Source organism: Gavia stellata, chromosome 19 (assembly GCF_030936135.1).
Source record: "Gavia stellata isolate bGavSte3 chromosome 19, bGavSte3.hap2, whole genome shotgun sequence".
Taxonomy (NCBI): domain Eukaryota; kingdom Metazoa; phylum Chordata; class Aves; order Gaviiformes; family Gaviidae; genus Gavia; species Gavia stellata.
The window spans coordinates 16,877,764-16,895,873 of NC_082612.1; the positions used below are offsets into that span (position 1 = coordinate 16,877,764).

Sequence of the window (18,110 nt, forward strand, 5' to 3'; positions counted from 1 at the left end):
GGGAAAAGTTGTTGCACTCCTGAAGAGTTTAAAAAGTAAATTCTTGTGCAGAAGCTGTGTGACATAAGAATTATACTTTATTGCAACCTTCAATGGTAAGAGAAGTATTGAATTTACAAATTTTTTTTTTTATATTGGCTAAACTGACGTCAACGCCATCCTGTCTGATCATTGCTAATGGATAATAGTGCAATATGTGCTTGTGTTTTTGTTCCGTACTCTTCAGAATTCTGGTAAACTTTTGCCTTAACGGAGAGGTTAGTGTATTTCAAACCATTTAACAGATTTTTGAATAAACAGGACGTGGCAGTCAGCTGATAATTCTTGTTTCCAATGTTTTCGTGTGCATGCCATTTACACTAATGAAGCATCAGTACTTCATTGCAGAGGGTGCTGGCCATACAAATGAAAAATATGTTCTTTGCCTCCAAAGACCCTACAGTCATAATGTAAGATTAAAAAATGTATTTTAACAAAAACAAAGAGCAGAAAATATTGTACAAAGCAATGATGGTATAAATCCTTGTAATGGCAGCAGGGAATTTTGTAGAGAAGAAAATACTGGTGAGGCTGCGTGGTTGGCTACAGTTGGAACAGTATCATTTGCAAAAATCTTCATATTTCGTTCTGATGCTTTGTACAATGACAATGTTGTAGGCGATCAAATGTAGGTTTTTGTTCTCAATATATAATTATTTGTGGTTTTGTTCATAAGTTTTGTAGAAAATTAGTTGGAACATATATTTATTTGTATTTGTGTGTGTGTATAAATGGTTATATATGTATATTTATTACAAATGAAGGGGAGATCATGTTCACCTGTGGTGTCTTTGGCCATGGTTGTTGCTTTTGCTGGCTCCTGACTTAGGTTTGTAAGTGCCGCCTTTTATTGTCTCAGGACTTCTCACGCTCTTTGCAAGGGAAGATACATACAAACGTTCTCCTTCTGTGTTATTTTCCATTTAGTAACTGGGAATATGTTATGTTTTAGAAAGCTAGGTAATTAGATTGAGTATTTAATCTTTTAACCTGAAGGCTTTTTTTGTTGTTATTTTAAGTATTTCCTGTAACCAAACAAGATACACAAAGCTATTATGTGTAATAGGGAAGGACAACCTTTGTAAAACACTCTCCTTGGTGTGAGTTACAGCAGGTGAGCATAGAAGAGAAGGTGAATCTGCTGTTTCTGCTGGTGCGGTGGACAAATGTGTAGGCATTTCAAGCCTGGTGTATGGTTAACTCTCTCATTTCCTTCCATGAATGAAATGGATTGGTTGATAGCAGCGAATGGGCTGCTATCAGGAGCGTTCTTCTCATGAATTGTTAAAAGGTGGAGCGAGATGTGATACGGTGGAAGCTGCAGTCTTTGTATCAGGAGTGCTACTTTTAGAAAGGCTGAGTCAACAAACTCATAATTCCAAGCGATCAAAGGACACACATTTTTAACCTTGGTATGGTGTTTCTTTTTTTTTTTCTTTCATCCTCTCACAGCTGTCCTCCAGAGTGAAATGTCATGTTTTACAGGCTATGTTTAGTTTCTTGATGAAAGCCCAAATGTGAACTACATGGTTCAAGGTAGTCAGGCCAAATGAGTGGCTGTTAGGGTCTACAGATACATCAGGTTTCTCTGAAAATTCTCTCAGTTCTTTTGTCACTCCCGTAGTTTGCAGTTTGTCCAGGGCTTTAGTTCCTTTTGTATTAAGAGGAGCAGATAGCAGATACTCCAATTTTAGTAGGAGATTGAGACTCACAGTGTCCACAAATCCCTAAAAGCAGTGTTTCATTTGGTTATGGGTAGCCAGGCTGCTAGGCAGATGGTCTCAGCAAATGATATCTTTGCAATGAAGAAAAGGCTGTCTTTGATTTATTTATTTATTTATCTATTTATTTATTTATTGAGCCATGTGGTTTGGCTCACAGCCAAGGATGTTTCCTGTTTCTACTTTTGACTTCTACCCAGTTACTTTTTAGTCTGCATCCTCTGTTGCTCTGTAACTAAATAGAGTGTGCCAGGCAACATCAAGAGCATTATTGATGCTTTCTGGTTGGTGGCCCTCTACAGGCTTAGCTTCAGGTATCTTTCAACTCTTCATCTGATTTTTTTTTTTTTTTTTTTGCAAATATAATGATTGTGAATATTGTATAAAGGTGTTTTGTAGTTTGTAGTGGAATTCAAGCCTCAAAATTCAAAGCCTCAGAAAATCTGCATCCTGTGCAATCTCACAGAAGCCAGTGCACAGCAAACCATATTTTACAGTGTATAGATGCCGGAGCACAGAAGTCAGGATAACTACTTCGAGGCAGGTACATCTGTACTGGAGTGGACACGATAGTAACCTTGGGGAGGTAAGTTACTTAAGGATTCTAATTAAGTTCTTGATAATTTTTATTGAGGGATTTGTAAACCTTTTTCAAAAATATTTAATATGATTTTTAGAAATAATCAACTTTATCACATTTTGTACACTGAACACAGATTCTATTTAGATGTCTAGAATTTCTACTGCATGTATTTTATATTTATTGAATCATGTGCTTGAGAACCAGAAGAAGAAATGGATCATGTTGACTAAAAACAGAAATGAAACAAATTGCTCTCACATTGTCCATAGTAAAGTAAAATGCAAAAAAGTAAGAAACTACAGTAACAAAGGATCATTTTTTAAAGATTTCGGTACGCTAGAAATTTTATAAAATTGTTAGAATTGGTGCAGAAATCAGTTTTGAGAGAAAACTTCGGTCCTAGCTCTCCAGAAGTTGATCTTTTGTAATTTCTATTATGATTCAACTTTTAATAGTACCAATTAGCTTCTGCAATCCCTTCAAATGGCGGGGGGGGGGGAAATCTAGAACTGTTCATACTATTGATGTGTTTTTACTGTTAAAAAATGGATTACAATTAGTGGTTAGTGGTTACAATTAATGGCTGAGCTACCGCAATGATTTTACGATGCTTATTTTCACCTTGCGCTTCCTGAAATGCTTATATCTACACTAAATTTATGACTTGACATAAAAGACATTGTTGCTTTATGTTTGCAGAAAATGGCAAAAAGAAGGGCACAACCACTGTCTTCACTATCGTAAGAGGGAAAAAAGCTTAGAAAGTCTATTGGGGTAAGAGCACGCTGTGAACCACTAAGACAGCTGGCCTCTTTTTTGAGCATTTTTGTCTCTAATATAAATATGTTTTTTGTTTTTGTACAGGTTGCTGGATCTAACCTGAATTGGGTTTGCATTACATTGAAAAGTAGCCAAGTCAAGAAAAGATCATGGTGATATGTTTCTCTTGCACTATCCCATTAGCGGCTAATTTACAAAATATTCTTTGATCAGCATATATTACAGCCAATTGTCATGGAAATTCAAGGAGGACCATAGCCATAAAATGTATAAGGGCAGAGCAGTATATGTGGCCTAGGTAGATGGCGTTTTATATTGTTCAATAAACATTAGTTGAAGTGTCTTGTGTCTGTTTCTTTTATTTACCAACTGCAAATCAAGTATGTATTAAAGGGAAATTACCCAAATAAAAACTTGTACTGATGTTGTTCTTGCCTTGAGAAATACTGTTCTCTAAAAAAATATGATTGTAGTATGGAGGCTGTACGACTATCCGAATTTCAAAGAATTTGGAACGACCTTGCAGGTTCTAGCTTCCTTTGCATTAGACAGCGACTTCTGGTACTCTGATTCTTGTTCATGTATTCAAAGGAAATAGATGCACGTTCTGTGTGGTAGGTGTTATGAGAGTGAATGGGGTTTTTGCTTGCAACAATATCATGGCACAGCTTTAAGCTGTTAATGATTTTTTATAAGTTTATCCTCATTAGCTCTATTACTAAGCCTCCATTTTTTTCTCCCCTCTTTTTCCTCCCACTCTGTCCTTGCTGTTTGCCTCCCACTGATTTTTAGAGGAAATTTTAATTACCCCAGTGATACAAAGCAGACAGAGATGACCTGATGTCTGGGTCTTTTCCTAAAGTGATTCCTGGCAAACATACTGAAATTCATTAATTAGTTCTGCTTGAGACCAGAAAGAACAGATCAGTATTCTCTTGTAGCAGCAGAATCTAATCTACATTTCCATGTACAGCTATACATCTAGTCATAAACTCATGGAATAGGCCAAGTTAAATCCTCCCAGCGGTGGGTTTTTTGAATTTCTAAAATCGGCTCTAGTAAGAGCTCAGGATCTAGAGTCCAACACTGTTGTTGCAGAGTAAGGGGAATCTGGCAAAATTCCTTGGGCTGCTGCCATGTGGATCTGCTGGTAGAATACAGTATGATAATATGTTGCATTTGGCTCATTACTCTCAAGAAATGCTTCCATAGACTTTGTGGGACACAGGTTTAGGAATTGGAATGGTTGTATATAAGGATGGTCTTGGGCTCACTGCTCTAGACAGAGCTGTTATTAGCGGTGTATATCCAAGATGGTTTGTGGTTTGTTTAGCCTTGTAAAGTATCCATTTTGTACTATTGCATAGAAAGAAATAGGTCAAACATACCAGTGTTTTAAATTGCTCGACAAGAGTCTCCTCTTTTTTGTTGTAACTTTTATGCTGCAGGCTGGAAGACTGATCCACCACTTAAATCACTGTGCACTTTTAAATTCTGCTTTCATGTAAGATCAGACCTAAACAACCGTTTAAAATACTGGACTAACTGGGATAGGACTGACTAACAGTCAGATTTGTTGCTTGATAAAATTTTGAGTACTACATGTCTTCTCCTGTATGTAAATTGTTTCACTTAGCTTCTGAGTTTGCCTCCACGTAGGTCAAGAGCAGGATGCCAGTGCTTTTATGAACTAACTGATATTCTATAAATGTAATGTAGTTTGGCCACAGTCTCAAAAACTGTGTAACACTGGATGTGACTGTAAAGTCCTTAAACTTTGAGGTTGGTTTAGTACATTTTTATTGCTTCTTGAATGAGGTAGTTCAATGAGCGGACTTCATTCTTGTCTTTACACAAGCATTAGCCTAAGCTGTGGTTCAGTTCTGCAATCCAGATGAGTGATGGTGGTACATCTGACTTTTACTTGCAGGGAGGCTTTTTGGAGTAGCAAGGACATCTTCCATTAAATAGCATGTTCCAATCCTGTTCTTCCATGGGAGGGTTTCCATCCAATTGGATATGTGTTGTTGCCTCACCATGTATCTGATAGCAACAGCTTGCAGTGCAAGAAGGTATTCTGAAACTTAGTCAGGTGTGGTCGCATGCTATTGTGCAAGTCAGTCAAAGCCCAACAATTGTTAGTACCATTTCAGGTGCTTACATTGTGTGTGTATGATTTTGAATTCCGTCTTCTGTGCATACTCCTTGTGCTTCTGACAACGGGTCAGTCACAGCAGGCATCCTTTATTAGCTGTGAAACATTTATACTTCAATGGCATTTAAAGAATTAATAAGGCTAGAAGCAAATTTGAAAAAAGAAAACCAAAACAGCTTTTCTCCCCACAACGAAAACAAAGCATGCCTCCATCCCTCCAGTTCTCAGGCAGATGCTACAATGCTTCTGTCAGTGCAACAGACAAATATCCATTAAGGCATGATGAAAAGCACTTGCCTGTTTAAGTGAAAATAAAGTAAGAAAGAGAAGCTGAATGCTCTGTGTGCACTTCTTGGGGCAGAGGTTCACCTTCTGTTTGCTTTTCGGATGCTCACCTTTGCAAAACTGTGGTACGAGCTGTAGCTTCAGCCTGCAACAGAAAGAGATTTCTGCTGCTGAAAAAGCAGGTCTAGTTATGGATCGGCTGTACTGGATTTTATTTTCCTACTGAAAAGACAAAAAGAAAATACCAAAGTAGGGATGAATGCAAATATGAGCTGCTTGAAAGAGCAAAAATGACCCCAAATACACTTTTTCGTGCAATATGAGGGCAGGATGCTTCCTGTTTCTTTTATATGAAAAAAACCCTAGTGATCTTTCTAATGATTGTTGTGTGTGTGATTTTTTGGGTTTTTTTGTTTGTTTGTTTTTGTGTGTCTCAGAATCCTGCAGGGCAACTCGTGATACTTGGTGATTTCATTGCTGAGTGTGACAATTAGTGTCAATTTGCTCTCGGGGTAAGTTTGCTCTGCTGATAGTCAAGAGGTTGCATTCTCTAGTTCATATCTAAATATTCCTTTCAGGAATCTCTTTCTTCTCTGTGGAGACATATATTGAATGTGAGCACAAGGAAAAATGTGCTACAGCTTGTAACATTGCATCAGAGAAACGTAGGAGTGAGAGGATGGAGTTTGTGTGGACCCTTGCCCTGGTCCCAGTGAGTGTGGAGAGCAGGTGACCTTGTGCTGCCCAGGAGCCCTCAGGAGGTGATCTCTGCTCCCTGGAAAGCAATATACTACTTACTGACCTAATCCCAGAAATGAAACTTCCCAACCAATCTGTTTTAACAAGAAGTCGAGAGCATAATGAGGAAAATAGGGGACAGGCCTGATGCCTGCCTGAGTGTCTTGTCTGCAGAAGGGAGCTTAGACTGCCGTCAGCCCAGTGCTGTGACTGGGTAGCACTGGGTTGTGCTGAGCAGCGCTGTCGGGAAACAGTAGAGGTGATATGCTTATCCTGACACTTTTATTAGGGGAGAGAGAACTATTCTGGGCAGCTCAGGACTATCTGCCACCGGTATCACTGTGAAATTAGCTAACGTGCTGGACTGCCACTGTTTGAAGTGGGACTTCACTGCTTTCCTGTTATTTCTCCTGTTTATTGTATTAGGGTTTTTTCCCCCCATAAACCAGAACAAACCACCAACCATTTTTTTTCACGTCACGTAGCTACTTGCAATTAGAAATCCACTTGGATTCATACCTATCTCAAATTCATTGTCCTGTTGCCTGTCTGGCATCGAGTATCATTGAGTAAGGATCGTCTTTATGGTTTACTTGATTGTGTTTTGCTTTTGTGACTCTCTTAGTTTCTCATGCTAATAGTTTTAGAAGAGTATATTGAAATATTTGTGAGAGACGAGGAAAAAATACTTGAGAACTTTTCTGCAACCTGTGCAAGTCACTTAAATGTATACAAGAAAGCTCATCTCTTATGAAGTACTCCTGGGGAATACTTGTTCTGCTCACCATCATTAATTTCAGCGGAGATGCGTGGATAAGGCTGTACAAACAAACACAGCTGCGGAATGTGACATAGTAAACAACGTGCTGAAACCTCTTGGCAGAGAGTTATTTACCAGAGAGCCCAAATGCAACACTTCATCTATGGAAAAGGCGGCATTTAAAGTTTTGGTACTTTTGAATTTTTCAGAAGCAAATATTTATCCCTAAAACTGCTCAATCTAGCCTTGTATTTACACATAAGAGGGCAGTGTGGTACTGTTAGCCAAGTGCCACGGAGGTGCACGTTAGATTTCATTATTATATATTGCATCACGTTTTAAGGAATGGCTTTAGCACTCTGAGCACAATTAGAGCTTTGTCACTGTCTGAGGGTGCTGCCGTGTCTGTACTGGGGAGAACCAGCTTGGACCGTTTCCTTTCTTCTTTACAAACATTTTGTTTTTAGAGAGTTCCTTGCACTATTTTGTCTCTCTTTTGTAATCCCTTGTTCATAGGCATGTGAAGGAGTGAGAGCCAGTTTTCTTAACACTGGTATGGGGAAGTTCAAATTACATCATTTTACCTCCCCCACAGCAACATTCACTCACTGGGAAGGAAGGTGGTATTTCCACTGGAGCTTTCCTTTGCACACCGTATATAGGCTTCCAGCCCACTGCTGCCCAGTTTTGGCAATATGATCATTCTTCCACAGCTTTCATGGAAAATGGTGTTTCTGATTATTTTGTACCAGCACGGTCTTCTATCCGCCAGTACAAGAGTGATAATTAAGCGGCTATAAGCCAGTGTAAATGTGGGTTCTTGGGTCATCTTATTGCTACACTGTTAATATTCAGGGTTAACAGGCCAGGATATGATCGGGTGCAGAGTTTCTTATACTTTTAACATGATGTCTTGAGTGCCTTACCGCAGGATGCTTATGGCATTTTTCTCACCTGTAGAGTAGCCTGGCTGGCTTTTAGCTTCATGCTGCACCTGACATGTGCTGTAATAATCCAAAAATGCGTTATCTGTGGTGTGTCTTTATACTTTCTGCATGGATTTCTACTTCATAAAAACCTTCTCCTTCAAAGATTACATTACGAGTCTCCTCTTTATAATATTTCCTATACAGATGCGTGGCAATGTAAAGTTGCAGAGTAAAAGAACAGCATATAGTGTTTCATTATATCTTGTTACATTACCGTGTTGCGTTGCTGTAAGGTGCCATAAAGGCGCAGGGCTTTTTTGTACAGCTGCTGTTTGTGTTTATCTGCTGGTTTGTCTTTGATGAAATACGTATTAATTAATTTGTTCATGTGAATCTGCCATGATAACTTGTAAAAGGCTGCTGTTAAATTGTATATCAGCATACTGATAATTTTCTAGAAGTAAATCAGCATCATTAGTCTGTACCCTGTATGTGACAGTTAAAGTAGAAATGCTATCGGGTTGAGCAAATCTGCGTTGCTGGTTAATCCAGAGAGAAATGACATGGTATTTTGTATGGAGTGGTGATGTGCTAATGGTCATGACTCAAAAGATAAAATGATGACAAGAAATGCAATCCTTTTTATATGCGTCTTTGTGAATATCATAATTTAATATAAATGTGACTCAATATGCAATAGTTAACTGAAAAAATTCTCACATGGTATGTTACTATGGTATCTCTCATTAAAAACCTCTCCCCTCAAAATTTTCCCCTTGCTCTCTTCAAGAGTATTCTTTTTTTTAAAAAAAAAATTAAAATGGCCAATATTCTAATGATGTTACAAGTTTTGAAAATAAAAATGGGTATTCTGGCAAAATTATAGGTCCTAGCTGAAGCTATAAAGCTTTTTGGTTACTGGTTCATAAAGTTACTATCCCCCTTTTTCCCCTTCCCCTCCATCCTAGCTGGCAAGCAGGGCTGCAAATATTTTGTCTTTGGATTAACTGATTTGCAGCTTGGTTAATGTGCAGACAGTGCTCTTGCTTATTTTTGTGATTTATTTATTTATTTATTTATTTATTTATTTATTTATTTTAAAAGCACTCATTAAAGACCCACAGCATACTCCCAAACTTGAAGGAATGGATTTTTGGCTCCTGCTTGCTTTGAATGAAATCCAAAACAAATGTTGTTTGATAATGGCTTACAGTTGCATTACACAGGTTGCTCTTCGTGATAAATAATTAACACCCTTTGTGTTCTTGATTGCAGATTTTCAAAACCCTGCCTGATGCCACTTTCCCTGAGCCAATCTCTACGTCAGTATCTCCTCCAAATGCCCCACCAAGGCAATCAAGAAGACAAGGACAACGTATTAAGAGGCCTCTGGCTGTTTACAATCTCTGTCTTGAGCTGGATGATGGTAAGATGTTAGTAATAATTTCAGTCTTTGCAGGAGATAGGCTGTGTATCCTATCATCAGTAGGTGTTTTCGTTTCATGTTTCATTTATATACGTGTGTGCATGCACATGCATGCTTGTTTAATTGCTTTGGAACGTGTAAAGAAGCGAGGAGAGTACAGAGAAAAGAGAGCATAGAGAGTACTGTCCTGTGACATATGTTTAAAAGTAGGACGAACTGTCTTAAATACGCTTTTCTTCTCTAAAAAAGAAGCAGCTCCTGTTTCTTTGGGGAAATCTCTTTGACCTCTACTGAAGATTACACAGCCATAAGATAAATGGAGAGAGAACTAAAATTAAAGCAAATCTTTTATGAGAAGCGCTAATGCACTCTACAGTTAAATTCATCTGGATTAAAGGCTCAGGTCACCACTGCACTAGAGAATACTACTACTTCACTTGAATCTTTAATACCTTGATGTAACTAGCAGGAAATACTTGTAAACTTGCCATATTGTTGAGAAGCTAAGAAAAAAAAAATCTTGCTTTTGCATGGAGTCTGCAGTAGCAACATACAGTGAGGCAAAGGGTGTGTAACATCTTGTATCTTCTGACTGTTGGCCAGAAACGTAATAATTTTCCTGAAATTTCATTGCTTGGGGGTACATACAGTACTGAGAAGGCAAGTCAGGGCTCATTTTGTGTTACAGGTTTTCTCCACCCTATTCCCTTTCTCTTTCATAATGTTGTTAGTCAATTGTCTTTTCATATGAAGAATCATGGGATCAGGGCAGAAAGTCCAGTTATCAGCAGGTGAAAATAAAGAGGAAGATTTTGAACTCATGCAGTAGTATGAGATTCACTGATGAACTGTCATTAAATCAAGTGTTAACAGTGGTTGATTTCTTAAGGAAAGAGCAGAAATATTTACAACAGCTGTTAAGTGCAGGTTTTAGAAATAAACTCAGGACTCTTTATTGTCTCAAAGCCAGTTTTACAAAGAGTCTTCAAGAAATTCAGCATGTCTGCCATCAGATGTAATTCACCAGAGAGATGCGTAATCTCTGTGCCTTTCTTTTCTTGCATCAAATATGAAACTAAATGCCTTGACTCGAAGGTGTTTAAGGTGCATCTACTTAAAAAGCTTAAGCTGTGTTAATTTGAATAATACGCTACCAAAAGCTAAGAAAGCTCTTGAGCTATATCTGCAATAATAAATTTATCCTCATTTGAAAAACAAAATTGAAGCCACTCACAGAGTTGTTTACATCTGATTTTGAATGTGAATCCCAGAGAGTGCAAGAAGTACCACAACTTTTCCAATTCCATGCTGGAAGGTGTGCACTGAGGACCTAACTTTGACCCTAGCACAGTAGACAGAAAGTATTTGAAGGATTGTTTTTGTTCTAAGATGCAAAAATACAGTGTTACTGCTGAAAAGTGTTATAAACATTCAATTTCTCCTAAATACAGTCCATATTTTTGTCTAATTCAGGCTTCTCAACAAAGAGAAGAACTGGGATTGTTAAAGGCTGTAATTGTTATATATCATACAGAAATTTGGTACTTCTCTGGGACTTCTAGTGGAGTGAATTGCAGAATAACCGAATATGTCGTTATGCATGGTCAAACTGTGATGAAGGCTGAATTGCTGCAGGTGAAGTCACAGTTCCAGGGTGGGTGGCATTGAGTTTCAGTGGGATCTGAAAATAATATTTCCCCTTATAACTTCTAAAAAAATATCCTCTGCAGCATCACTAGCTGCTACTAAAGGTAGTGGTATTTTCAGTCTGTTGTTGCTAGAAACTGGCAGTTGGTAGGTCCCGACTACATGCTAACGCTTCTTTTATTTGTGTTTAGCCAGGCAGTTGTGTCAGTACGGTAGTTGGTACAATGGCTGTTTGGCATGTGTGCAGTGTACATGGCAATACAGTACCTTGAGCCCAGCTGTGTCATTGCATTATCTGAGGAACTACCCCAAAGGATACAGGGTGCATAAATGAGCCAGGCTGATAAATGATCTAGTCCCTGAGTAGAGCTCAGTGCCTCCAAATACGCGCCGTGGCCTTCAGTTACTTTGTTCTTTGCAGGGGGGGTGGGAGGGGTGGGTATAAAAGTGAGCCTGGGCTTCGTTCCATATTTACCTAGCTTCTTGGCTAACGAATGCATGTTTTATAACTGCTCTTTGGAAGATTTTATCCTGTGTGTGTTTTTAACAGGAAATTAAACATTAAACCCCTTCCCTCCCCCCTCTTTATTCACAATGGCATGAGTTAAGCACCAGGCATAAGCCAGTGTTTTGTATTTCCTGGATATGGCAAAATTATCATAATCTTGTTTTAAACCAAGTAGCTGATACATATTTATATGTAAATATATTTGTAGACAAATATATCTCTGAAGTTATTGTAATTATATATAAATATTGTCTATGCCTTGAAACTAGAAGCATGTTGGAGACAAAACTTCTCTGTGCTGGAAAACTTCTTGAGTGTGTTTCTTTTAGGTTTGTTATGCAAACCAGGAAATTGTTAGAAAAGCGGAAACAAGTCTTTAACTATCAGCTGCTCCAGGGAGTTAACAGGCTTCAGAATCCACTGCTTGAATTGGAAATGCAGGGTTCAGGCCAGCTTTCCTTTTTAAAAGCACGTTTGCAGTCGGGAAGCTTCTTGACTGCACACAAAATGTATGCAGCAACCACACAGAAAAGGCTGTAAGTGACATAAATATTGATAGATATAATAGCTGAAGAACACACATTATGTTTGATAAAAATCTTTATTTTGCCTTCTAGTAATTAGCTGTAGAGAGTTCTGATAGCGCCTAGATTTCCCTTGTACGTGGCAATTAGATGATTAAACCTATTTGCAAACAATTCAAGTATTATATTTACTACTGTAAGGATCTTAATTTCCTGAAAGACAAGCTGAAGTCACAGATGATACTGTCTGTTTTTCTTTCCACTTCTTTCCTCTGTGGTAAGCCAGTTACTAAATTTTCACTCTGATGTTTTTCGACATCTCAGTGTCTCAAGTAGAACTAGACTTAATGGGGAACTCTGAGCTACTTTCATACGTGGCCTAAACCCGAAGTTCTTGTTTCAGCAAAATGTAGATTTGTCTGAGATTTACATTAGGATCATTTCCAGAGGTTTCTTGCTTTCTAAAATGAAGACATGGGATTTGTGTTGGTTTTTTTTTTTTTCTGGGAATAGCTTTTTTCTTCCCCCCCCCCCCCCCCCCTTCTACTATCTGAATGAATTTCAGAGTGAATTAAATAGCAATGCAGACACTCCTGTGGCTTACAGTCTCAGCTATGTACAAACAACTTTGCATTCTCTCTGTCTCTCTATGCAGAGAGAGAAAGACTGTTGGCTAGAACAGGAAGTTGTTTATCCTGTTCTTCTAAAAATGTCATTGGGTCTTTATTTTCCATTTGGACAGTCAGTATATATCAGAAGAGAGCTCTGTTTATATTTCTTCTAGAGGGCAATGCACAGTTACAGTTTTGTTCCCTCCCAATTTTATTTTAATTTTTATATACTTTTCTTGTCTTGTAGCAAAACAGTTTTTTGTTGTTTTGTTTAATCTTTTTCTGTGCCAGAGACTTAGAGATTATTAAACTCTTTTGCAGGCTACTAGAGCAACATGGCAAGAAAGGTCCTGTGTAAGGTAGGCAGTATAATGCAGTCTATCCAAGATGAACAAAGGGTCAGCATGAGTTGCATAAATCACACCTGGAGTCAAGAAATGGGTTTTGCGTGGCAATTTGTCCAACTACAGAACAACTTGTTTTCTAAACAAACAAAAATACATTTCTTTAAGCCACAGATCTTGCTGATGCCTTATTCTGTTTGAATACCCTCTAGGTGTCAAAATTTCTCATTGGCACATATGTGGACTAGCACACTAGTGTTATATGGGGGGCCTTCTTTGTTTTGTTTTTAAAATGTTTGTCTCCTATCCCCCCCCTCTGGAACTCAGGAGGCATATGGGGTGTTTGCGATAGCTTGCTGCTGTAAACTATATTTATAGTGCTTTAGAAAACAGATTCTTGTGCAGAATTCTAAAAGAAGTAAAAATCAGAACTGCTACTTAACCCTTTAAAACTTTGTGCTGACTTGTATTACCCTCTGAAGTATTTAGGGAAGCTAAAGTATAAATGGTATGTTAGTGTTGAATAGGAGTAGCTCTTTTGGATTTTTTGGTGGGAATTGGAGTGAGACAGTGTCTTAAATTGGGTGATAAGTTAATTTGCATGAACTACTGTGGCATTCAATTAAATTACTTCATCAAAGTAAAATGTGATACATGTAATGGTTACATAGCTTCCATGCGGTTATCCCTGTCCCTCCTCCTCCCATCCTGTCCTGCCCCAAACAAATAAGTAAAAAAACCATAAACTTCATTTGAAATTACTGAGCATAAAACCTGGATGTTAGAGGAAGCCTTGAATTTATAATGAGGAGACTGGTCTTCAGGGCTGGAACAGCCCAGAGCTGCAAGGTTGCAGGTGTGAAACCTGGCCTTGAACTCTTTCTATTTCTGAATCTGCTGCTTGGAAGTGTTTCTGTAACCTGGCACATAGTAGGGGAAATGGAAAGAAAAGCAGCTACATAGGCATATCAAAAAGCCATAAGGGCTTGCAACACTTGCTTACAAAGCTATTGTTAACAGCTGAGCAGAACACACAGCTATGCTGCTACAAAATAGGTGCACCAGTATTAGTTGCAAGGGGGAAAATCAGGATGATTGCTGTTTGCCATGTAGAATTTAAGATAGTTTGTATTTCACCTTGCTTGCAAGAATAGTTCCTGCAATTCTCCGTGATCTCTCACAGCTTTTTCCACCTGATGGCTTTGAGTAGGATGAGTGCTATAGAAAGTAAAAGTCTTTTTGAGCTACTACCAGTAAAGGTGAAGCTTTTTCTTAGGTAATAGTGGGTATGTATAGGGTCCCAGTTTCCTATCAGATAATCAACTTCTGCTTGGAAAGCTTTCGGCCCATAGAAGGTACTTATTTTCTTGGAGATATGGAATAATTTTGGTCCATGCTTTGCGTACACAATATACATTCTCTGGCCATTCTTATACTTGTAAATAGTCTACTTGCTACAGCCTACTTGCTGCACAGTTATCTGAAATCAAATTTAACTGTCATAATGTAGTAAACATCTCCTAACTTTTACTTCTTTTCAAATGATGTGTGTCAAATCTTCATGGTTGATGTGAGAATTGCCTTAGTATCACCGCCAGTGCTTGTCCGCTTTCAGTATATGAAATCTAGAGGCTGTAGAAATGTTCAGATAAACACATCCACATGTGCACACACACGCACACAACAGGAGTCAGAGGTGTAGGGAAAGGGAATATGAATAGACTTAGAACTAAAATCTGAATTTAAAGAAGGAATGGGGAGTTCAGGAGAAAGGGTCAGTCTTTACTAGAGGCCAGGCATTATTAAAAATTTCTGATCTCCTGTAATAACCCATCATCTCTTTAATTCTCTACCTTCTGCACGCAGACATGCAAGGGCATATAATACTGTAAGAAGGCCAGTTTGGCATGCTAAAAGCCATTAATCCCAGGCATTGGAAGTCACTGACGGATCTTTGCTACATGCCAGCTGTGCCCTGGCCAATCTTTGTTGATTGAAAGTAAATACTCTCACCCAGCGCATGAGAGCGTGAGTAGAACGAATACTGAGCTGTTCAGCTCTTCAGTCAGTTTCCTATGGATGAGAGCGTGCATTTCACTGAATAAGGTGTTTCCTCACATGGACTGCTCTTGCTTCCCTTCACTGGTGACAAGGATAGGAGAGAAGATCGTGGAGGGGGGAGGTGGTGAACTTTCTGAAAGGCTGATATGCGAGTTAGAAAATACGGTTCGTCTTCCTGTTTTGCTCCCACTCTGTCAGTGCTTTTTATTCAGTCAGAAAAAAAAGTATTCTTGTTCTTCCATTAGCTTCTGGAAGTCTGTCCTATTTGCTCTCCTTTTTCCCTTTTATTTTCTGTTTTCTTCTCTGGAAAGTTGCACTTAGTGCGAGGCGAATTACATTACTATCACTTCTTTCTTTCCCAGGTGTACTTGTAACGTGCTGACCAACAGGGAGATCGAGGGAGTACTTAGGGGGGATATCATGGGGAAATAATAGTGGTGGGACTAGCTTGGCTAGGATTGCAGTCTTATCTAAGACTGCTTGACTGGGGCCATGTGAATTAGCCTCAGAGACCATTTTAGTAGGAATCTGCAAGCAAGAAGATGCATGATGCCAGGCAAGTTTGGTTATCCAACTGAGCAGGGGGGCTTCTGTTGTTTTGTAACGGGTGCAAATTCATTGATGATGAGCGAGTTCGCTGCTTCTGTCTCCCTGGCCAGTAACACTGCTTGGTGCTGCCTGTGTGCTGCACAGCCTCCTTGATCCATCTCCACAGCTTCCCTTCCACAGTGCAGCTGAGTCCAACCCTGAGCCCTCACCAGAGGTGTCAAAAAAATAAATTGCACTTGCAGACATCTAACCCCGGAGTGTCAGAGGCATGGATAGTGGTAGAAGAATCCAGGCATGGAACAAAATGTTGACCTAACTACATTGAGGTAGCAAAATCTGTCTTCCTGTTTGCTGCCTTTTAAATCATCAGCTGGGAGATTAGGAGGTTCTTCAACAAACATGTCACCCAGACATTCAGTTAAAACAGCTGATAAAACTTCCTTAAGGGCTGCTTAGCTTGTTTTCAGTCGTCTTTTTAATAAGCCATAGGCATCCTGCTTCATCCATCCCTCTGCTGTAGTCACTGTTACAGCAAAAAAAGAGAGGTGAACAAAATGAGGAAGGAGGCACAGCCAAGTGTCAGCAGCATACTGAAAGTGTTTCGTAGTGGTTTTCTTATGAGAGACCTGCCACATACACAATGTGAAAGCAGTTAGTCTTTGTCATCATCCAAGTACCACCATGGGTTGTGGAATTATTCTTAAGAAACTTGTCCTTTTAGTAAGTCATGGGAAGTAATTGCAAGTGAAGTAAGCTAAATAGCAGGAGAAGAGGAGACAACAGCATGGTATTATCTCTGTTTGACAGCTCAGGAAAAGAGTTTTTGAACACCTTACCTTTTGGGGGTGGAAGGACCCTTACAGAGACATTTTCCAGCTGATCAATGGCTGAATTGCCAACACAGTAGAAAAGAAAAGAAAAGAAAGAAGAATATTTTCATGGACTTTGGAGTTTTTAATGCCATTTAAGGAGTGCTGCCGAGTTAGGGAACTTTTAGCCCTGATTATAGCATTATACCCCTTTTTGATCTGCTTTGTTTTTTCACAGTTCTCATTGCATAGACTGGAGCTGTTCTGTTTGGTAGGTTTCAGTACAGGTCTGGACCATAGGTAAATGTTGCTTGGACTTACGGAAACCCAAAACACTCAGTGCTACCAAAAACCGATGAAAGCTGTGGGACAATCCATTTATCTTACTACTTGTCTGAGTTTTCAGGAAGTAGTTTCAGTTCATCACTGCATTTTTCAGCCATGAAATTAATGTGTGGCATCTGGCCAGCCTGGTAAGGCTGGAGGTCGTGTGTGGTTTCCTGCCAAGCAAGCTCTGCTAAAAATGAGTAATCTTTGAGTTTAGATACTGCTCTTGTTATCATAGTGTACACAAATCAAAAGAGGAACCCCTCTGCATGCTTGTATCTGATTTCTGTTGTGTTTCAAAATTTAATTATGTGATATAAATTAACAGCCCAACCTTGTATCCATGACTCTTGTCTTGAACTGTTTTTCCACAGCTTGAAGAATAAATTGGAATTCTTTACCCATTATAGTTTTAGCTTGCTCAGCGAAAGGCTTACCTACAATTCTATGTGTCTTTGGGATTTTATTGACATAAAGAAGTAATCCAAGCAATATTTCTCCTGAATTTTGAGAGAGGACCTGCAGTGAGGGGGAGATATTTATTGAAGTAATTGCTTGCTACAGGTTAAGTGTATGTCTAGAAATATGCTTGTTTAAAATTGAACTTTGCATTTTAGAAATAAACAAAAAATTACCAAAAAGGAGGAGGGCAGGGGCATGGTCCTAAAACCCCACTTGCCCTGAAGTAACTTGCAGATGAATACATTTCTTTCCCTTTCCTAGCCCCAACTCAGACACCCACCTTTCTGGCTACAATTCTTGAGTTGCATCATCCAGTCTTGAGGCAAATTCTGTCTAGTGCAGCTTCCTCCTTTTTCTGACGTATCTGAATCATTATGGAGTTGGGAAAAACAATCTTTCTACAGGAAAGCTACTTTGTGCCTAAGATACACGTGCTTGTACATGCATACATTTGAAAAACATATCAAAGTTGGTCTTTATCTGGGAAAAAACTGTAGTCAACTCTAATAATTGTGTTAATTATTTTGTCTAAGAGAAGAAAATAGCTGGCGTAGACATCTAATTCTTACTGCGTGTGTTTTGAAAGATAGCATGAAACTGATGGATATGTGGGCTGTCTGCTGTCCATTTGCTCCATGAAAGCTCTGTTGGTTTTAGGGTGTATGAGTCTATGATGTCTAAATTTATGTAAGAACTAACTGCATACTAAGGCAGTACTGCAGCGTATAGGATTTGCTACGCAATGAGGGTAATGGATGCTTTTTGATACTGAAATGCAGTAATATGAAGCTATTTTTCTGAGTGTTTACAGGAATCTGACCTCCAGAGTACCCATTATTCGGGAACAGTGAA

General features: G+C 38.9%; 1 protein-coding gene across 1 annotated transcript in view; it reads left to right on the top strand.

Annotated features, from left to right (window-relative positions):
* The window catches only part of ARHGAP10 (Rho GTPase activating protein 10), a 150,689-nt gene that overhangs the window by 101,378 nt on the left and 31,201 nt on the right, over window positions 1-18,110 (top strand). Inside the window, exon 19 of the mRNA XM_059826750.1 lies at window positions 9,266-9,416. Within this exon, the coding sequence (XP_059682733.1) occupies window positions 9,266-9,416 (151 nt within the window). The remainder of the gene's footprint in view (window positions 1-9,265; window positions 9,417-18,110) is intronic.